Source organism: Hypanus sabinus (assembly GCF_030144855.1).
Source record: "Hypanus sabinus isolate sHypSab1 chromosome 5 unlocalized genomic scaffold, sHypSab1.hap1 SUPER_5_unloc_2, whole genome shotgun sequence".
Classification (NCBI taxonomy): Eukaryota; Metazoa; Chordata; class Chondrichthyes; order Myliobatiformes; family Dasyatidae; genus Hypanus; species Hypanus sabinus.
The window spans coordinates 436,267-459,396 of record NW_026778918.1 but is presented as its reverse complement, the minus strand read 5'-3'; the positions used below and the strand labels follow the sequence as shown (position 1 = coordinate 459,396).

Here is a 23,130-nt window from a genome sequence, read left to right as displayed (position 1 = left end):
AACTTTTAAGTTAAAGGCGATCAATCTGGCGGTTGAAGAAGGAAATGGAGTTGCTGCACATAACCTTGGCATAAATGAATCGATGGTGAGACGGTGGAGATGCCAGCGTGAAGAACTGCATCAATGCAAAAAGACGACAAAAGCTTTCAGAGGTAATCATAGCAGATGGCCCGAACTTGAAAACTTTCTTGAAGACTGGGTTAACACACAGAGAGCAGGCGGCCGCGGTGTTTTCACCGTGCAGATCAGACTGAAGGCTAAAGCAGTCGCCACCAAAATGAAAATCGAAGATTTTAGAGGTGTGCCATCGTGGTGTTTTAGATTTATGAGACGAAAAGGCCTGTCCGTCAGACTCTGTGTCAGCAGCTCCCTTCCGACCATGAGGAAAAACTTGCTAACTTCCGGACATTCACTCAAACAAAGATAGCGGAGAATTCCATCGGGCCAGCCTGTTAGCCTAACGTCAGTCATGGGGAAGATGCTTGAGTCCATTATTAAGGACGAAATAGTGGCACATCTAGATGGCAGAAATAGGATTAGGCCGAGCCAGCATGGATTTACCAAGGGCAAATCATGCTTGACTAATCTGTTGGAGTTTTTTGAGGGTGTAACAAGGATGTTAGACGAGGGTAAGCCAGTAGATGTTGTGTACCTAGATTTTCAGAAGGCATTCGATAAGGTGCCACATAGGAGATTGGTGAGTAAAATCAGAGCTCATGGCATTGGGGGCAGGGTTTCAAGATGGATAGAAAACTGGTTGGCAGATAGAAAGCAAAGGGTAGCAGTTTCTCAGACTGGCTGAAGGTGACTAGTGGGGTACCACAGGGCTCTGTATTGGGACCACAGCTCTTTGCGATTTATGTCAATGATTTAGATGAGGGCATTGAAAACTATATCAGCAAGTTTGCTGACGATACTAAACTGGGTGGCAGTGTGACATGCGAAGAGGACATTAGGAGAATACAGGGAGACTTGGATAGGCTGAGTGAGTGGGCAGATACTTGGCAGATGTCATTCAATGTGAATAAATGTGAAGTTATCCACTTTGGAAGCAGGAACAAGAGGGCAGAGTATTGTCTGAACGGTGTCGAGTTAAGTAAGGGAGAAATGCAAAGAGAACTAGGAGTCCTAGTTCACCAGTCAATGAAGGTGAATGAGCAAGTGCAACAGGCAGTGAAGAGGGCAAATGGAATGTTGGCCTTTGTTACAAGGGGAATTAAATACAAGAGCAAGGATGTTCTTTTGCATTTGTACAGGGCCCTGGTGAGACCACACCTGGAATATTGTGTACAGTCTTGGTCTCCAGGTTTAAGGAAGGACATTCTGGCAATTGAGGAAGTGCAGCGTAGATTCGCTAGGTTGATGGCAGGGCTGTCTTACGCAGAGAGATTGGAGAGATTGGGCTTGTACACGCTGGAATTGAGGAGATTGAGAGGGGATCTGATTGAAACGTTTAAGATAATTAAAGGATTTGATAGGATTGAGGCAGGAAATATGTTGCAGATGTTGGGAGAGTCCAGTACCAGAGGGCATGGATTGAGAATAAGAGGTCAGTTATTTAAAAGAGTTGAGGAAGAGCTTCTTCTCCCAGAGAGTTGTGGAGGTGTGGAATGCACTGCCTCGGAAGACGGTGGAGGCCAATTCTCTGGATGCTTTCAAGAAGGAGCTGGATAGATATCTGATGGATAGGGGAATCAAGGGATATGGGGACAAGGCAGGGACTGGGTATTGACAGTGAATGATCAGCCATGATCTCAGAACGGCGGTGCAGACTCGAGGGGCCGAATGGTCTACTTCTGCACCTATTGTCTATTCTCTATATCATAAATATGGAAGAAGTACCTTTGACGTTTGACCTGCCTCTCACTCGGACTGTTAATAAAAAAGGTGACTCGTTCATCACACTGAAAACAAGTGGCCATGAGAGAACGCATTTTACTTGTGTTCTGAGCTGCACAGCATCCGGACTAAAGCTTCCACCGATGATGATTTTTAAGCAGCTGACAATGAAAGTTCAGTGAAAGCTGCCATCAAGAGTACAAACTCAATTCCAGCTGTGATTCCTGGGGGCACCACGAAGTATTTGCAGCCACTGGACATCAGCGTGAACCGGGCATTTAAAGTGGCGCTGCGCGTTGAGTGGGAGGCTTGGATGACGAGCGGCGAGAAATCCTTTACCAAAACAGGACGCATGCGAAGAGCATCTTCAACTCAAGTCTGCCAGTGGATCCTAAATGCATGGAGCCGTGTCACAACATCCACCATCACCAGCGGGTTTCGAAAGGCTGGACTGCTGCGTGATGAAGAGGACCGCGTGCGCTCAAGTGAGAGCGACAACGAAGAGACTGAAGTGAGTGACGAGATCCTGAGGTTGTTCAATTCGGACACTGAAGGGCTTTGATGGTTTTAGTGCGCAGGAGGAAGATGAAGAAGGCGATCAATAACTTTTCCTGGTAGGCTGCAGTATATATATTTTTTTATATTGGAATGTTGTTCGTGCACTGTTCAGTAAAAAAGTAAACGCAACGTAATTTGTGTGTTACCGATACGTATGTATATTTAAAAGTAGCTGTGTTACAGGCGCTGTTCGGAAAAAAAGCATTTGCAATATGTATTTGTTTATGTTACCATACGGATTTAATTAAAAGTTAAAAAATCCTCACGTGTAATATCTTCCTGTGTAAATATCTCATATTACAACGTGGGACACCCGCGGCTTAAAATCCGGTGCGGTCTGTACAAGTACAAAATTGATTTTCTTTCTAAAATTAAGAGCGTGCGGCTTTTAATCAGGTGCGCTCTGTAGTCTGGAATCTACGGTACTACATACGATTCAGCATTCCAGGTTTGGTATAGGAAGGGCATTAGACATTTTGAAGGTCTTTTCATTGATGATCACTTCGCTTCTTTTCAGCAGCTCTCTGTTAAGTTCAATCTGCCCAATGCTCATTTTTTCAGCTATCTCCAAATCCGACACTTTATTGCTCCTTTAATTCCTAATTTCCCTGAAATGCCTGCGAAAAATGCAATGGACCTATTTCTTTCCATGAATCCACTCGGTAAAGGCTTAATATCAATCATCCGAGATAAACTAGCGGCCTTACAACGGGCCCCCATGGATAAAATCAAAATGGCCTGGGAGCAGGATTTAAATATCTCCTTATCTGAGGAGAGCTGGGATTGAGTTCTCAAATCGGTTAACTCAACCTCTCTTTGTGCTCGCCACTGCCTTTTACAGTTTAAGATTGTTCATAGTGCCCATATGTCTAAATCTAAACTATCTCGATTCTACCCTAGCGTTAGTCCGCTCTGTGATAAATGCAAGAGGGGCGTGGCCTCTCTCATCCATATGTACTGGTTCTGTCCTAGCTTGGAGAAATTCTGGAAAGATGTCTTCACTAAGTTATCGTGTATTCTGAATCAGCACCTAGAACCAAACCTCTTAATTGCTCTGTTCGGTTTTTGGGGCGAGACAGATTTATGTCTGGGTCCGACCAAATGCCGAATATTATCCTTTGCCTCTCTCCTGGCTGGACGCTTGATCCTCCTCAGATGGAGAGATGCTGCCCCGCCCTCTCATGCTCAATGGCTTAATGACATCATGGCCTGTTTGGACCTCGAAAAAATTCATTATTCAGTTCTCAATTCAGATCTAAAGTTCCATAAGGTCTGGGGACCTTTTATCGAGTACTTTCATAACCTTCCTCTTGACTAGGGTTTTTTTTTCTTTTTGGTCCCTTGCTTTCAGCTCCTTTTTTTTTCTGGTAGAAGGCATTATTATCCTCTGTTGCTGAGTGTATTCACAGTCTGGGAGCTTGGCTGTCCTGACTTATTCTCTCTATATTGTGTTGTGGTTGGTCTGGAGTTGTTGTTTTTTCTTGTGTTGTGGGGCTTGGGGAGGAAACTAAGCTTACTTGTCTTTAATTTAGGTGCTTTTTTTTTTGCTTAATTCTCTTCCTTTGTAGCATATTGTTATTGTATGCTTAATTTTGCACTGTTTTAACGTTCCTCATTGGGTTTGGGGTTTTTAATTTGTAAAATGTTTTGAAAAACTAATAAAAAAAATTTAATATACTTTATTATTTTATTATCTCCAAACAATTGAACCTTCTCCTGGAGGGAAGAGGGATGAAAAGTGTGTTGGCTGGATGGGTCGTGTCCTTGATTATCCTGGCAGCACTGCTCTGACAGCGTGCGGTGTAAAGTGAGTCCAAGGATGGAAGATTGGTTTGTGTGATGTGCTGGGCTATGTTCACTATCTTCTGGAGCTTCTTCCGGTCTTCTGGTCCATACCAGGTTGTGATGCACCCTAGAAGAATGCTTTCTACGGTACATCTATAAAAATTAATGAGAGTTTTAGGGGACAGGCCAAATTTCTTCAGCTTTCTCAGGAAGTAAAGGTGCTGGTGGGCCTTCTTGGCAGTGGACTCTTCTTGGTTAGACAAAGTCAGGTCATTTGTGATATTCACACCGAGGAACTTAAAGCTTTTGACCTGTTCCACCTGCGCACCACCGATGTAGATGGGGTTGTGTGGTGCATTATTCCTTCTGAAGTCAAAAACCAATTCTGTCGTCTTGCTGAAGTTGAGGAATAGGTTATTGTCTTCGTACCATGCCACCACGTTCTTAATTTCCTCTCTATGCTCAAACTCATCATTACCCGAAATACAGCCTACAATTGTGGTGTCATCAGCAACCTTGTATATTGAGTTTGATGGAATCTTGGCTACACAATCATGGGCGTACAGTGAGTACAGCAGGGTGCTGAGTACGCAGCCTTGTGGGACACCAGTGCTCAGTGATTGTAGAGGAGAGCTTGTTCCCTATTTTTACAGCCTGGGTCCTGTCTGTGAGGAAGTTGAAGATCCAGCTACAGATCTGAGTGCTAAGACCTAGGTTCCAGAGCTTAGGAATCAGTTTGTTTGGAATGATGGTATTAAAGGCAGAGCTGTAGTCAATGAAAAGGAGACTTACATATGCGTCTTTATTCTCCAGGTGTTCTAAGGAAGAATGTAGTGCCAGAGAGATGGCGTCTGCTGTTGACCTGTTGCTCCTGTAGGTGAATTGCAAAGCGTCAAGGTTGACCAGTAGGTTATGGTCGATGTGTGCCATAACCAATCGCTCGAAGCACTTCACAACAATTGATGTCAGAGCCACAGGTTGATAGTCATTCAGCCATGCCACCTTGCGTTTCTTCGGCACCGGGATTATCGTTGCCTTCTTAAAACACAAGGGTATCTTAGACGGAAGCAGGGAGCTGTTGAAGATGTCAGCAAACACTCCAGCTAGCTTGCTTGCACAGGCCCAGAGAACCAGTCTCGGGATGACATCTGGGCCTGTCACCTTCAGGAAGGCCCTTCTAACGTCCTTGGTGATGTTGAATCTCGATGCCACCAGGTCTGGTTCATCCAGAGGGGGCGGGACGCTCCTCTTCTGTTTGAATCTTGAGTAAAATACGTTAAGTTCATCAGGAAGAGAAGCGCAACAGTTATTGATATTCCCAGCCTTTTCATTGCTCTCAGTGATCTCATTTAGACCCTGCCATAGTCTATTGGCATCACTATGGTTAGCCTGGGCTTCCAACCTGGCTCGATATTGCCTCTTGGCCACCTTAATGGCTTTCTGGAGTTCACGCCTGGATTCCATGTAGCGACTAGTATCCCCGGACCTAAAAGCCGCAGCTCTCGCCTTCAAAAGGGACTGGACCTCATAATTCATCCAAGGTTTCCGGTCAGGGAACACCTAGATCGTCTTGCGAGACACACAGTCCTCTGTGCATTTCCAGATAAAGTCCGTGACATACTCATCGAGGCTAGCTGCCGAGTCCTCAAATACTAACCAGTCCACCGATTCAAAGCAGTCACGGACCCCATCTATTTCCTTTGTCCAACGCGATACCACTTTTGACACCATGACCTCCCGCTTCAACTTCTGTTTGTAAGTCGGGAGGAGGAGTACGGTGTGGTCTGATTTTCCAAGGTGAGGTTGTGGAACGGAACGGTAGGCATCCTTGACTGCTGTGTAGCAGTGGTCAAGTATATTCGGCCCTCTAGTGGAGCAGGAGACATGTTGGTATAACTTTGGCAGTGCGTTTCTGAGGTTGGCCTGGTTAAAGTCCCCGGCTGTAATGAGCAAGGCCTCCGGATACCTGGTCTCAAGTTCACTGATGTTGGCATACAGTGTGTTCAGAGCACACTCCACATCCGCCTGGGGGGGAAATGTAAACCGCTGTCAGTGTGACTGAGGTGAATTCCTGTGGCAGATACATGAGAAAAGAATGAGAACTCTTTATCATTAGGATGTAAAAACCTCCAAATTTCTAAAATTCCGGAGTCAACTAAAAAGGAATTATGAGGAAATCTGCAGATGCTGGAAATTCAAACAACAGCACACACAAAATGCTGGTGGAACATAGCAGGCCAGGCAGCATCTATAGGGAGAAGCACTGTCGACGTTTCGGGCCGAGACCCTGACGAAGGGTCTCAGCTCGAAACGTCGACAGTGCTTCTCCTTCTAGATGCTGCCTTGCCTAAAAAGGAATTAATTCCTTTTATTAATAAGAATAGCGGATTTGTTTGGAAGTACCTGATTGGACGCAGACCTGTCTATCAAGAGATTCAGGCAACAGTTAAAATCTCTGCCTGTTATCAATATATATTCATTTAAATTAGGAAGACTTGCAAATAGATGTTTAAAGAATTCAGGATAGTCAGCATTTGGTGCATAGGTATTAACCAGAACAACTTGCTGGTTATAAAATAAACCAGTAATTAATAGAAATCTACCATTCAGGTTTGAGATTAGTGAACAAATGAAATCGAAGAGTCTATAAAAATATATACACCTTTCACCTTGTGAGTTAGTGAAATTGTTGCCTAAAAAAACGCTGATCATCCTCCTTCCTCACATGAGTTTCCTGGCAAAGGTAATCTGAGCATTCAATTTATAAAAAAACTTTTAAAATCTTCTTCCGTTTAATCAGATGGTTCAAACCATTCGTATTCCGTGAGACAAAGTTAATAATATTATCCATTTTATTTGAATAAACCATATGGTATGTAAAGGGTTAACCTTACTGTATAGGAAACTCGTGAATCAGGAAGAGGGAAAAAGGTTTAAAGTTGAACCTGAAGTTACGACAATTCAGACATACTTGTAGTTTCAGATCAGCCCAATTGAAAAAACTAAACTAGATAGCCCCACCCCACCCACAAAAGCCCAAAAACGGGCCAATAGACAGCCAGAAAGCTACCTGGAAACTCCCCTACCCCCACTCTTGCAGATCTCCAAAATTTAAAAAAATGCAAAATACCACCCATCGTCAAAACATTGAAAGAGGAATGCCATAAAAAACATTTTGAAAAGTGAGATCTTGAAAAATGAAACGGAGTACAATCTTACTAATATTGCAGGGAAATAAAACAATTAATCACCAGATCAGATGCTTAATTATTTTCAAAAGTGAACAATTGAAAATAATAAAATAAGTTAATAAAGAAAAAAAGAACTTTAACATAGAAGCATGACACACATCCATACTCCAAAGCAAAATATGAGTATTATCAAACCAAGGGCAGAACTTCACAGTCCAAATCTATAAACTGGTTATTAAATAGTCAAAACATTAAGAAAGGAATGCCATAAACAACCCCGAGCAAGTGTTTAAAAAAAAATCAGCCGTTTACAAAACATTTTGATAGGTGAGTTCTTTAAGTGAAACAGAATACAATCTTATTAATATTTCAGGGGGAAAAAAAACAATAAATCACCAAATCAAATTCTTAATTTTCAAAAACGAACAGTTGAAAATAATAAAATAATAAAGGAGAAAAAAGGAATTTTAACATAGAAGCCTGATAAATATCCATACTCCAAAACAGTACGAGTGTTATCAAACCAAGGGCAAAAATCTTCAAACTTCAAAAGTCTAGGTCTATGAATTGGCTATTATAAACCAAATGAATACAGTCATGAAGAAACAGTAAATTTATTAGACAGCTGGGGTCGAATATTGGTCATCAAGGAATTATTGAGCTTCTTCCACGGATTTAAACCATTTACGTGATTTATCAGCCGGAACAATCCTTAAACGAGCTGGAAATAGTAGATCTGGTTGAAACCTTCTTTGATAAAGCTCGGTTTAAAAAGCGATCTTTCTCACATTACCTCAGGACAGTAGTCTTCAACCAGACGCAGCTTGAGGTCTCTGTGTTCAATAACCCCTTTCTGATGGGCAGTTTGAATTAAATGCTCCTTAGTTTGCACATAGTGGAATTGGAGTGTAATGGGTCGAGGCTTCAACTCTTTAGGAGGTTTTGCTCTTAAAGTCCAGAGGGTGTGATCAAGTATAGGGGTAGTAGAGAGAGCTTCAGAGCTGAACACGTCCATTAAAAATTGAGAAAATAATTTACTAACGTCACCACTCTCAACGTCTTCACGGAGTCCTATTATTCACAGGTTCTGTCTACGACTGCGACTTTCCAGATCAATAATCTTGAGTTTATACTGTTCCAGTGTTTGAGCAGTCAAAGTTAATTTCTTTTCCAACGCATCCAGTCTGCGATCGGTCTTCCAGCTTCATCGAGTTCAGAAATCTGGTGCTGTTGTTTTTCACTCTCCTGCTTAAGAGCTCCCAATCTACTTTTGATCTCCTTTAACAATACTTCCTAAGTAGAAATTTTTTTAAATCAAATTTATCATCCAGGAGCTTCAACATAGCTTCCAAAGTGAGTAGAGACTGTTTAAGTTGTTTAGAATCTCCTCCTTTCCTTCCACTTCCATTACCGACTTCCTTGCCTTCGGCTGATGCCTTTTGCCCTCTCGTATTCATCTTCAGTGATTAAAAATCAAAGTTCAGGCATATAAAAGTGTAATAAACACTTTAATATAGATAGTGAAAGGGTGGCAAAAAAATTGAAAAATGAACAGAGCAAAGCCAAAATACAAGTTACTCCATCTCGTGCCCCAAGAGAATCTCCACTGTACCAGGTATTGACAAGAAGAAATATAATTGTTGGTGTTGCTAGTTTTGGCAGATTGTGTTTGTATTATTATGACTTAGATGAAGATCAGAGCACATTTTAGAAGTAGTTAATGCAGAAAACCAGGCAATTGCAGAGGGTTCACAAAGTTTATCTTACAACTATTTATTGAGATACAGTGCGGAATAGGCCCTTTTGGCCCTTTGAGCTGTGGAACCCTACAATAGATTTAATCCTAGACTAATCATGGGACAATTTACAATGAACAATTAACTCACCAACTGGTACGTCTTTGGGCTGTGGGAAAAACTGAAGCCTCAGAGGAAACCCATGCAGACATAGGAAGAACGTACAATCTCCTTACAGACAGCAGACCAGAAAAGGCTCCCTTTACTGCCATTCTTTGCCTTCTGCTAGTCAGGTACTGTGCGAGAAATTTCCCTGCAAAACCGTGGGCTTGTAGCCTCTTGTCAGAGACCACCTGAAAATCCAGGTACTCAACATTAACTGATTCTCCTTTGACTATCCTGCTTGTTATTTCTTCAAAGAATTCCAACAGATTTGTCAGGCAAAATTTTCCCTTTAGGAAACCATGTTGACTGTGGCATATTTTATCATGTGCCTCCAAATACCCCATGACCTCATCCTAATAATCAACCAGCCAATTAGACTAATTGGCTTATAGTTTCCATCTGCCACTCTCAATTCTGTAAGAGTGGAATGACATTTGCAATTTTCCCATCTTCTGGAACCGTTACAGAATCTAGATTCTTGAATGATCATTACTAATATATAAATATAACTGTATAAGAATTACAGCTCGGAAACAGGCCATCTCGGCTCTTCTAGTCCATGCCGACGCTTACACTCACCTTGTCCCACTGGCCCGCACTCAGCCCATAACCCTCCATTCCGTTCCTATAATGCCTCCACAATCTTTCAGCCAACTCTTTCAGATCTCTGGGATATAGACTACCTAGTCCAGGTGACTTGTCTGCCTTCAGACCTTCCTGTTTCCCAAGAACTTTCTCTCTAGTAATGATATTTTCACACCTTCATGACTTCTGGAACTTCCACCATACTGCGAGTTATCCGGTTTGTCTGCTTTTTTGTTATCCCGAATTACTACCTGTCCAGCATCGTTTTCCAGCAGTTCAATATCCACTTGCCTCTCTTGACACTTTGAGTATCTGAAGAAACATGGTAATATTATTGGCCGCAGAGGTGCGTGCGCTGCTGAGGTCCCGCGACTCCGCCTTCAGAGCAGGTGACAAGGCAGCTCTAACAACAGCAAGGGCCAAACTGTCCCGAGCCATCAGAGGGGCAAAACATGCCAATTACAGGACAACATCACCTGACTGTGCAGGTGATGCCTCCCTCCCAGATGCACTGAATAACTTCTACGCCCAGTTTGAGGCAGAAAATGACGTGGTGGCGAGGAAGTCCCCCCTCCTACAAATGACCAGGTGCTGTGTCTCTCCATGGCTGACATGAGAAGAACCCTGTGCAGGGTCACTCCACGGAAAGGCTGCTGGACCAGACAACATCCCTGGTAGAGTGCTCAGAGGATGTGCAGACCAGCTAGCAGATGTTCTCACTGACATCTTCAACATCTCTCTGAGCAGCGCCACCATTCCAACATGCTTCAAGGCCGCCACCATCGTCCCCGTGCCGAAGAAGTCTTCAGTGTCCTACCTAAATGACTATCGTCCTGTTGCACTTACATCCATATCATGCAGTGTTTCAAGAGGCTCGTCATGAGACCCTGCTGCCCCCCTCACTAGACCCCCTGCTGTTTGCATACCATCCCAACTGCTCAACAGATGACGCCATTGCCACCACCTTCCTCCTGGACAAAAAAGACACGTACGTTCGGATGCTGTTCATAGGAGTTCAGTTCAGCGTTCAACACAATCATCCCTCAGAAACTGATTGGAAAGCTGAGCCTACTGGGCCTGAACACCTCCCTCTGCAACTGGATCCTAGACTTCCTGAATGGGAGACCTCAGTCAGTCTGGATCGGGAGCAGCATCTCCAACACCATCACACTGAGCACGGGGGCTCCCCAGGGCTGTGTGTTCAGTCCACTGCTGTTCACTCTGCTGACCCATGACTGCTGCAACACACAGTTCGAACCATATCATCAAGTTCGCTGATGACACGACTGTGGTGGGTCTCATCAGCAAGAATGACGAGTCAACTTACAAAGAGGAGGTGCAGCAGCTAACGGACTGGTGCAGAGCCAACAACCTGTCTCTTAATGTGAACAAAACAAAAGAGATGGTTGTTGACTTCAGGAGGGCACGGAGCGACCACTCCCCGCTGAACATCGACGGCTCCTCGGTAGAGATCGTTAACAGCACCAAATTTCTTGGTGTTCACCTGACGGAGAATCTCACCTGGTCCCTCAACACCAGCTCCATAGCAAAGAAAGCCCAGCAGCGTCTCTACTTTCTGCGAAGGCTGAGGAAAGTCCATCTCCCACCCCCCATCCTCATCACATTCTACAGGGTCGTATTGAGAGCATCCTGAGCAGCTGCATCACTGCCTGGTTCGGAAATTGCACCATCTTGGATCGCAAGACCCTGCAGCGGATAGTGAGGTCAGCTGAGAAGATCATCGGGGTCTCTCTTCCTGCCGTCACGGACATTTACAATTCACGCTGCATCTGCAAAGGGAACAGCATTGTGAAGGACCCCACACACCCCTCATACAATCTCTTCTCCTTCCTGCTGTCTGGGAAAAGGCTCCGAAGCATTTGGGATCTCACGACCAGACTATGTAGCAGTTTCTTCCCCCAAGCTATCAGACTCCTCAATACCCCAAGCCTGGACTGACACCTTGCCCTACTGTCCTGTTTATTATTTATTATAATGCCTGCACTGTTTTTGTGCACTTTATGCAGTCCAGTGTAGGTCTGTAGTCTGGTGCAGCTTTCTCTTGTTTTTTTAAAATTTTTATTACGTAGTTCAGTCTAGTTTTTTGTACCGTGTCATGTAACACCATGGTCCTGAAAAATTTAGTTTAATTTTTACTATGCACTGTACCAGCAGTTACAGTCGAAATGACAATAACAGTTGACTTGTCTTGACTAATTTACTTTCACATTCCATCTTTACCTTAATGACTCTTTTAGTTGCCTTCTGTTGCTTTTAAAAGCTTCCCATTAATTTTTGTTCTATTGTATGCCAGACACACAGAAAACATACAGCACAATACAGGCTTCTCAGTCCACAAAGCTGTGCCGAACATGTTCCTGACTTAGAACGACCTCGGCTTTATCTATAACCCTCTTTGTCTAAGCTCCATGTAGCCACCCAGGAGTCTCTTAAAAGACCCTATCGTTTCAGCCTCCACCACCACCGCTGGCAGCCCATTCCACGCACTCACCACTCTATATAGAAAACTTAACCCTGACATCTCCTCTGCACCTACTTCCAAGCACCTTAAACTATGCCTCTCATTATCTTGTACGCCTCTATCAGGTGACCTCTCATCCTCTGTCACTCCAAGGAGAAAAGGCCGAGTTCACTCAACTTGTTTTCATAAGGCATGCTCCCCAATCCAGGCAACATCCTTGTAAATCTCCTCTGTACTCTTTCTATGGTTTCCACGTCCTTCCGATCGTGAGGCGACCAGAATTGAGCACAGTACTCCAAGAGCGGTCTGACCAGGCTCTTATATAGCTGCAACATACCTCGCGGCTCCTAAACTCAATCTCAGGATTGATGAAGGCCAATGCACTGTATGCTTTCTTAACCACAGTCAACCTGCGTAGCAGCTTTGAGTGTCTGATGGACTCGGACCCCAAGATCCCTCTGGTCCTCCACACTGCCAGGAGTCTTACCATGAATACTATATTCCATCATATTTGATCTATCAAAATGAACCACCTCACACTTATCTGGGTTAAACTCCATCTGTCACTTCTCAGCCCAGTTGTGCATCCTATCAATGTCCCGAACACACCCAGGTTTATGTCATCAGCAAATTTACTAACCCATCCCTCCACTTCCTCATCCAGGTCACTTATAAAAATCACAAAGAGTAGGGGTCCCAGAACAAATCCCTGAGGCACTCCACTGGTCACCAACCTCCATGCAGAATATGACCTGTCTACAACCACTCTTTGCCTTCTGTGGACAAGCCAGTTCTGGATCCACAAAGCAATGTCCCTTTGGATCCCATGCTTCATTACTTTCTCAATAAGCCTTGCAAAATGCCTTGCTGAAATCCATATACACTACATCTACTGCTCTACCTTCATCAATGTGCTTAGTCACACCCCCAAAAAATTCAACGGGCTCATACAGCATTACCTGCCTTTGACAAAACCATGCTGACTATTCGTAATCATATTATACCTCTCCAAATGTTCATAAATCCTGCCTCTCAGGATCTTTTCCATCAACTTACCAACCACTGAAGTAAGACTCACTGGCCAATAATCTCCTGGGTTATCTCTACTCCCTTTCTTGAATAAGAGAACATCCGCAACCTGCAGTGCCTGCCCCTGCCTTCCATTAATTTGCTCTTGCTAATCAATGCTAATCAATCCCAAATCAAATTGGTCACTGGTCAAATCTTTTTCTTGATGTAGTGGCCTGTGCCATTTCTAGTTGGGTCGTGGACCTGAGTGAAATCATCTCCTCTCAAGACTTTCATAAATATATAAAAAGTGACTTCCAGCATTCGTTAGGTTTCAATGAGATCGCCCCCCCCCCAACTCCCATTTTTATCTCCAAAGTGATCCTTCCACCAAACATACCATTACATCCCCCAATCCCCCGCTTTCCACAGAGATCCCTCCCTCCATGACTACCTTGTCTATTCATCCCTGTCCAATAATCTCCCTTCCATCACTAATCCCTGTAAATGGCCTAAGTGCTACACCTGCCCATTCACCTCCTCCCTCACCTTCATTCAGGGCCCCAAACAGTCCCTCCAGGTGTGCAACACTTCACCTGCAAATCTGCAGAGGTCCTATGCACTCAGTGTAGCCTCCTCTACTTTGGTGAGGCCCGTCCTAAGTTGGACTGCTTCGTCATGCACCTCTGCTCCTTCTGCCAAAAGCAGGACTTCTGGTGGCCAAACATTTGAATTCTGATTCCCATTCTGACATGCTGATTCACAGCCTCCTCTTGTGCCACAATGAATCACCACCAGGGTGGAGGAGCAGTACTTCGTATTTTGTCTGAGTAGCCTCTAACCTGATGGAATGAATGTCGATTTCTACTTCCAGTAAAAAAAATTCTCTCACCCATCCTCTTATATTCCCCTGTCCCCACCCAATTTTTCCCATGATCCACACTCCTCTCCTATCAGATTCCTTCCTCTCCAGCCCTTTACTGCACTCCCACCTTGCATCACCCATCACCTAACTATCCTCCTTCCCATTTCACCCCCAACCCCCATCTGTTTATTCTGGCACCTTACCCCTTCCTCTCCTAAAGAAGAGCCTTTGTCTGAAAAACCGACTGTTTATTCCTCTTCATAGATGTTCTCTGACCTGCTGAGTTCTTCCAGCATTTTGTGTGTGTTACTCTGGATTTCCAGCATCAACAGAGTTTCTCATATTTGAGAAAGGCTGGTCAGACTGCTGCAAGTTATCATCGTTCACGGTGATCTTTGATCATCTGCTGACAAGGTTGGTTTTAATTTTTCTGTTTTTGTCTACTGGAAAACAGCATTGTGGAGGTGATTGAGGTGATGGAGTCTGATGAAGGGACAGAGGAACTGCTAACGGATAATGCACCGTCCTCTGTTGGAGTGAAGAGCCCGCTTCCTACCGTCGATTCCACCCAAGCTGATTCCCCTCTTGTCAGCGTGGTCACCAGCTCCCAGCCCAGTCCTGTAAGGCACAAAAGGGTAAAGTAAACTCATTCAGTTTGCCATCCTTTCTCCTGGTTGTGGAAAAGATGCTCGCGCTGAGGGTCCTGAGAATCAGTGCTGCTGATATTCAGTATGTCTGGCAGCATCAGACACAGGACCACTGTTCAGGCCTTTTCATCAGCTCTGAAATGTTTATTTCTCTCTCTGCTCCCCAGAGATGCTGATTGAGCTGCTGAGTACTCTAGCAGGTTCCTGGAAGAATGGGCAAAAAAGTAGCAGGTGGAAAACAGTATTGGGAAATGTATGATAATGCATGTGGGTAAAAGGAACAATTGTGCAGACTTGCCTAAATGGGGAGAAGGTTTAAACATCAGAGGTGCAGAGGGACTTGGGAGTCCTTGTGCAAGAAGGTCAATCTACAGGTCGAATCTGCGATAAAGAAAGCAAATGTAATGTCGGCATTTATTTCCAGGGGAATAAAATACAAAGGCAATGAGATGACGCTGCGTTTGAAGTATTGCCAGCAGTTTTATCTCGGAAAGGAGATATCCATTGGCGAGAGCTTAGAGGTTGTTCACGAGGATGATTCTGGGCATGAAGGGGTTAACATGAGTGTCTGGCAGCTTTGGGCCTAAACTCACTGGGATTTAGAAGAATTTGGGGTGAATGTGGAAGAAGTTTTGGTAAAGTTTTACCCTAACCCTAATACTAGATGCCAAGTATTGGCATCTCCCTGGATCAAGGGGTTTAGATGGGGTGGAGTTTGTTAGGTGTGTTCAAGAAGTTTTCTTGACACAGTACGTAGATAAGTTTACAAGAGGAAAGGCTATACTTGATTTGATATTGGGAAATGAATCTGGTCAGGTATCAGATCTCTCAGTGGGAGAGCATTTTGGAGATAGTGATCATAATTCTATCTCCTTTACAATAGCATTGGAGAGGGATAGGAACAGACAAGTTAGTTGGAGTGAGGGGAATTATGAGGCTATCAGGCAGGAAATTGGAGGCTTAAATTGGAAACAGCTGTTCTCAGGGAAAAGTACGGAAGAAATATGGCAAATATTCAGGGGATATTTGTCTGGAGTTGTGTATAGGTATGTTCCAATGAGTCAGGGAAGTTATGGTAGGGTACAGGAACCGTGGTGTACAAAGGCTGTAATAAATCTAGTCAAGAGGAATAGAAAAGCTTACAAAAGGTTCAGAGAGCTAGATAATGTTAGAAATCTAGAAGATTACAAGGCTACTAGGAAGGAGCTTAAGAAGGAAATTAGGAGAGCCAGAAGGGGCCATGAGAAGGCCTTAGTGGGCAGGATTAAGTAAAATCCCAAAGCATTCTACAAGTATGTGAAGAGCAAGAGGATAAGACGTGGAAAGAATAGGGCCTGTCAAGTGTGACATTGGGAAAGAGTGTATGGAACCGGACGAAATAGCAGAGGTACTTAATGAATACTTTACTTCAGAATTCAGTATGGAAAAGGATCTTGGTGATTGTAGTGATGACTTTCAGCAGACTGAAAAGTTTGAGCATGTAGATATTAAAAAAGAGGATGTGCTGGAGCTTTTGGAAAGCATCAAGTTGAAAAAGTCACTGGGACTGGTAGAGATGTACCCCAGGGTGCTGCGGGAGGCAAGGGAGGAGATTGCTGAGCCTCTGGCAGTGATCTTTGAATCATCAATGGAGACGGGAGAGGTTCCAGAGGATTGGAGAGTTGCAGATGTTGTTCCTTTATTCAAGAAAGGGAGTAGAGGTAGCCCAGGAAATTATAGACCAGTAAGTCTTACCTCAGTGGTTGGTAAGTTGATGAAGCAGATCCTGAGAGGCAGGATTTATGTACATTTGGAGAGGTATAATATGATCCTGAGAGGCAGGGTTTATGTACATTTGGAGAGGTATAATATGATTAGGAGAAGTCAACATGGTTATGCCTTCTGAGCCTGATTGAATTTTTTGAGGATGTGACTAAACACATTGATGAAGGAAGGGCAGGTGATGCAGTGTATATGGATTTCAGCAAGGCAGAAGGCAAAAGAGTGGCAAAGAGTGGTTGTAGAAGGATCATATTCTGCATGGAGGTTGGTCACCAGTGGAGTGCCTCAGAGATTTGTTCTGGGGCCCCTACTCGTGATTTTTATCAATGATCTGGATGAGGAAGTGGAGGGATGGGTTAGTATGTTTGCTGATGACATAAAAGTTGGAGGTGTTGTGGATAGTGTAGAGGGTTGTAAGCGGTTACAGCAGGACATTGATAGGATGCAAAACTGGGCTGAGAAGTGGCCAATGGAGTTCAACCCAGTTAAGTGTGGAGTGGTTCATTTTGGTAGGTTAAATATGATGGCTGAATATGAGGGATCTTGGGGTCCGAGTCCATAGGACGCTCAAAGCAGCTGCGCAGGTTGACTCTGTGGTCAAGAAGGATTATGGTGTATTGGCCTTCATCAATCGTGGAATTGAATTTAGGAGCCAAGATGTAATGTTGGAGCTATATAGGACCCTGGTCAGACCCCACTTGGAGTACTGTGCTCAGTTCTGTTCGCCTCGCTACAGGAAGGATGTGGAAGCCATAGACGGTGCAGAGGAGACTTACAAGGATGTTGCCTGGATTGGGGAGCATGCCTCATGAGAATAGGTTCAGTGAACTCGACCCTTTCTCCTTGGAGCGACGGAGGATGAGAGGTGACCTGATAGAGGTGTATAAGATGTTGAGAGGCATTGATCATGTGGATAGTCAGCGGCTTTCTCCCAGGGCTGAAATGGTTGCCACAAGAGGACACAGGTTTAAGGTGCTGGGGAGTAGGTACAGAGCTGATGTCAGGGGTAAGTTTTTTACTCAGAGTGATGAGTGTGTGGAATGGGAAACGGTGGTGGAGGCGGATACGTTATGGTCTTTTAAGAGGCTTTTAGGTAGGTACATGAAGCTTAGTCAAATAGAGGGCTGTAGATAAGCCTAGTAATTTCTAAGGTAGGGACATGTTTGACACAACTTTGTGGGCCAAAGGGCCTGTATTGTGCTGTAGGTTTTCTATCTTTCTGTGTTTAGTGGTTTCCTGTGGTGGGGATATCCAGAACTGGAGGGAACAACCTCAAAATTGAGGGGTGATGTTTTTTTTCAGATGGGTAAGGAGGAATTTTTTTAAGCCAAGGAGTAGTGTATCTGTGGAATGCTCTGCCATAGATTGCGGTGGAGACCAAGTCCGTGGGTGTATTTAAGGCAAAAGTTCATCATTTTCATAACAGTCAGGGCATCAAAGGATTTGGTGAGAAGGCAGGTGTGTGGGGTTGAGTAGGATCCGGAATCAGTCACGATGGAATCGCGGAGCAGAGTTGATGAGCTGAATAACTTAATTCAGCTCCTACGTCTTGTGGTCTTATTCTGTATTTTGTGGCGGGCTGCAAGGGGGGGACTGAGCTTTAATTTGGGGCTGACTGGTAGAGGGTGAGGGGTTGAGCTTTTAATTGTAGGATGGGGCTGACTCTGGATGGAATGATATGCTGTTTAACCGTGTTTATGGTCTGTACCTGCTTGGTTAATGCACTTGGATTGCCAAATCTCCATTACTCTGCTGCTGTCTCCTTTCAAATTCGGAAACCTCACACACTAAACTCTAGCTGCCAACTTCCTGCCCGCTCCCAGCTATGAAAACTTTTCAACACTGGGTCTGTGTCACCTTCCAGTTTGTGCTTGTCAGCAAAACTGATTGCAGTGCATTCATCTTTGTCCAAATCAGTACAGTTAAGGCCCCAAGGTAAAAGCAAGGGTGCAATGTTGAGACTTTATAAAGCACAGGTAACGAGTATTTGAGCAGTTTTGGGCCCCTTTTCTTAGAAGTGATGTGCTGACACTGGTGAGGGTTCAAAGGGGGTTCACAAAAATGATACAAGGTCAGGTATGATACAATGTCAGGTATCGTTGTGATAGAGCTAAGGAACTACAAGGATAAAAAGTCTGTGGTGGGAGTTGTATACAGACCCCCAAACAGTAGTAAGGGTATGGTCTACAAATTACAATGTGAGATAGAAATTACATGCCAAAAGGGCAATGTTACAGTAGTCATGGGGGTTTTCAATATGCAAGTGTGAGCTCAGTCAGTCGTGGTCGATCATGGGTACTGTGCCTCTGGTAGTCACTGGGAGTGGCTTCTCCAGGGCGCAAGCCAAGGCGGAGCTGATATGGAGAGCCATCTGTTGCCCATGCTGATGACAGGTCCCAAGGAACAACGAAAGTCGATACGGTTTGGTGTCAGCAGCATCACAGGAGTTTCCATGCCGGTGCTGGGTACAGCAGTCAGCCACCTTTGGGAGTCCAACTGGATTTTTCCTCAGGATTTACTCCCAAAGCCTGTCCCGTGAGCGGGTATAGCCGCAAGGCAGCGGAGGTTTGAAATCAGAGTTTTCCCTCTCCTACCATCCATGGTTAAAGAGCCCCATCTGCCCGGAGCAACTGGTTTTAAGGCACCAGTAGCCTTATACATTCTGGCCAACTCATCTCTCATGACACTGTAATTCCCTATACTCCACAGTGGACATATAATAAAACAAAAGTTAGTGGGAAGTTAGACAATTGGGAAGCTTTTAAAAACAACAGTAGTCATCTTTAAAAAAAGTCATTAAGAATAAAAAGGTGGAATAGCTTGCCAGTAAATTTAAAGATGATACGAAAGGTTCCTTCAGATACGTAAAATGCAAAAGGGAAGCGAGAGTGGATATCAGATCACTGGAACACGATGCTAGAGAGGTAGTAATGGGGGGGAATGGCGGACGAACTGAATAAATATTTTGCATGAATCTGGCTGAAGTTCAAGAGCGTCGGTGTGAAGTTGCCATTACTAGAGAGAAGGTTCTTGGGAAACTGAAAGATCTGAATGTAGATAAGTCACCTGGACCAGATGGTGTACACCCCAGGATTGTCAGAGGTGGATGAAGATATTGTGAAGGTATTAGTAATGATCTTTCAAGAATCACTAGATTCCGGAAAACTGGAAAATTACAAATGTCAGTCTGATCTTCAGGAAGGGAGAGAAGTAGAAGAAAGGAAACTATAGGCCAGTTGGTCCTCAGGGGTTGAGATGTTGGAGTTGATCATTAAGGATGGTGATTTGGAGTACTTGGAGGCACATGATAAAATAGGCCATAGCATAGTTTCGTGAAGGGAAAATCTTGCCTAGCAAATCTGTTGGGATTCTTTGGAAAAATAACACCTCGAATAGACAAAAGAGATTTGCTGGATGTTAGATACTTGGATTTTCAGAAGGCCTTTGACAAGGTGCCACATTTGAGGCTGCTTAATAAGTTAAGAGCCTGTGGCATTGCAGGAAAGATGCTAGCGTGGAAAAAGCAGTGTCTGATTGTCAGGAGGCAAAGAGTGGGAATAAAGAGCTCCTTTTCTGGTTGGTTAAGGTGATTATTGGTATTCTACAAGAGTCTGTACCAATATCAACTTTGGTGTCATCAGCAAACTTATGTCCTTATCCTTATCCTTATAAAAATCACTGCAGACTCAACCTGGAAATTAACTTTTAGGGGGTCCTGCATGAGGATTCCCAAGTCCCTTTGCACCTCAGTTTTTTGGATTTTCTCCCAGTTTAGAAAATGGTCTATGCTTTTATTACTTCTAGCAAAGCACATGACTATACACTTAACAACTCTGTATTCTATTTGCCACTTCATTGCCCATTCTCCTAAGTTCTACATCCTCCCTACTTCACAAAACTACCTGCCCTCTACCTAACTTTGTATCGTCTGCAAGCCTGGCCACAAAGCCATCAATTCCATTATCATTCACAAATATCGTGAAATTAATCGGTCCCAAGTCCAACTCCTGTAGAACACCACTAGACACCAGCAGCCAACCAGAAAAGGCTCCATTTATTCTCACTCTGCCTTTTGCCAGTCAGCTTCTGCTTTATCCATTTTAGTATCTGACTGTAATACCATGGGCTCTTGTTGAGCAGCCTCATGTGTGGCATCTTGTCAAAGGCCTTCTGAAAATCTAAGTACACAACATCCACTGATTCTTTATCTTTCCTGCTTGATTCTTCCTTGAGGGAAAACATGCTGATTTCAGTCTGTTTTACCATGTGCCTTCAAGTTCCCCAAAACCGCATCCTCACATGATTTGTAACATCTTCCCAACTACTGAGGTCAGGTTAACCAGCCTATAATTTCCTTTCTTCTGTCTTCCTCCCTTCTTTAAGATTCGATTGCTATTTGCATTTTTCTGGTCCTCTAGAACCATTCCAAAATCCATTGATTCTTGAAAGATCATTACTAATGTCTCCACAATCTCTTCAGCCACCTCTTTCAGAACCCTGGGGTGTAGTCCATCTAATCCAGGTGATCAAACTACCTTCAAACCTTTCAGATTTCCAAGTACCTTCTCCTCTGTAATGACGGTTTCACTTCCTTCTGCCCGCTGACACTCTTGAATTTCTGGCACACTGCTAGTGTCTTTCATAGTAAAGCCTGATGCAAAATACTTAGTTTGTTCATCATTTCCTTGTCCCACCATTGATACCTATCTAGCATCATCGTCCAGTGGCCCAATATCTACTCTTATCTCTCTTGTACTCTATATATTCCAAAAAATTTTGGTATCCCCCCTTAATATTATTGGCTAGCCCATTAATTTTTGCTGTATAATATGCCCTCACTTTTGCTTTTATGTTGGCTTTGTCATCCACAGTTGCGTCATCCTGCCTTTAGAACACTACTACGATGACTTAGAGATATATGAATCTATCCTGTGCCTTCCCAATTTCCCCCAGAAACTCCAGCCCTGCTAGTTTCCCCTTCGAAGTCAAATTTGGCCTACTCTCATGCCTCTGCAATTCCCCTTATCCCACTACTACTTATACATCTGATTTCAGCTTCTTCTCAAATTGCAAGATGAATTCTATATTATCATTACTGCCTCTTAAGGGTTCGTGTACCTTAAGCTCACTAACTAAATCTGGTACTTTATGAAACAACCAATCTAAAATAGCTGATCCTTCAGTGGGCTCAACAAGCTGCTCTAAAAACCCATCTCATAAGCATTCTACAAATTCTCTCTCTTGGGCACAACCTAATTTTCCCAGTCTACCTGTATATTGAAATCCCCATGTCTATCGTAACATTACCCATTTGGCATACCTTTTCTACCTCCTGCCTTGTTTAAGATGTTAAGAACTCAGTGGCTTGGGCAGTGTATGAGATGCTTTTTTGGCCTCTCCCTGGCTGAAGATGCCAGCATTTTGGAATCAAAATCAGGTTTATTATCACCAGCATGTGACGTGAAATTTGTTAACTTAGCAGCAGCAGTTCAATGCAATACATAATATAGAAGAGAAAATAAGTAGATAAAATTAATAATAAATAAGTAAATCACTTATTTGTATTGAATAGATTAAAACATGCAAAAAAAAAACAAATAATACATTTAAAAGGTGAGGTAGTGTTCACAGGTTCGATGTCCATTTAGGAATCGGATGGCAGAGGGGAAGAAGCTGTTTCTGAATTGTTGAGTGTGTGCATTCAGACTTGTGTATCTGCTACCTGATGGTAACAGTGAGAAAAGGTCATGCCCTGGGTGTTGGAGGTCCTTGATAATGGACACTGCCTTTCTGAGACTCTGCTCCCTGGAGATGTCCTGGGTAATTTGTAGGCCAGTGCCTCAAGATGGAGCTGACTAGATTTACAACCATTGCAGCTTCTTTTGGACCTGTGCAGTAGACGCCCATATCAAACACTGATGCAGCCTGTCAGAATGCTCTCCACAGTACATCTGTAGTTTTGGGGGGTGTATTTGTTGACATGCCGAATTTCTTCAAACTCCTAATGAAGTGTAGCTGCTCTTGCCTTCTTTATAACTACATTTGCAGCCTCTTGTCTTTCTTCTCCACACTGTCAACACCACTCAGCCTTCTGTTTCACTCAGTCCTTCCCTCACTATTCAGAGCACAAGCCAAGCCTGTCCAGCCTTTCTTCAGAAGACAACCTGTGCCTTTTGACTGTGGACACTAGTGGTTGAAGCAGTTTATTGTGTATTAAGCTGACTGGGAAATTTGAGTCCTCTGTGTTGCTGTGAAACTAACGATGAGGATCTTTGAATTATTCTACCCTATTAATCATCCTTCATTGTGCAACCTGATATGGTAGTGTTGCGGTTAGCATAATATTTTACAGGTCCAGTGACGTGGGTTCAATTCCCGATGCTGTCTGTAAGGAGTTTGTACATTCTCCCCGTGGCCATATGGTTTCCTCTCTCATTTCAAAGGTTAGGTTTAGTAAGTTATGGGTATGTTATGCTGGTTCCAGAAGTCTGGTCACACTTGTGGGCTG

General features: G+C 43.8%; 1 protein-coding gene across 3 annotated transcripts in view; it reads left to right on the top strand.

The window, feature by feature from the left end:
* Positions 1-23,130, top strand: part of daxx (death-domain associated protein) — a 59,113-nt gene that overhangs the window by 32,484 nt on the left and 3,499 nt on the right. The window contains exon 5 of one of the 3 annotated variants that reach the window (XM_059957517.1): positions 14,669-14,834. The exons of 1 other annotated variant lie outside the window; for it this stretch is intronic. In XM_059957517.1, coding sequence (XP_059813500.1) covers positions 14,669-14,834 — 166 coding nt within the window. Of the gene's footprint in view, positions 1-14,668; positions 14,850-23,130 lie in introns of all 3 variants that reach the window. One more of the 3 variants, XM_059957515.1, reaches the window with a different exon arrangement.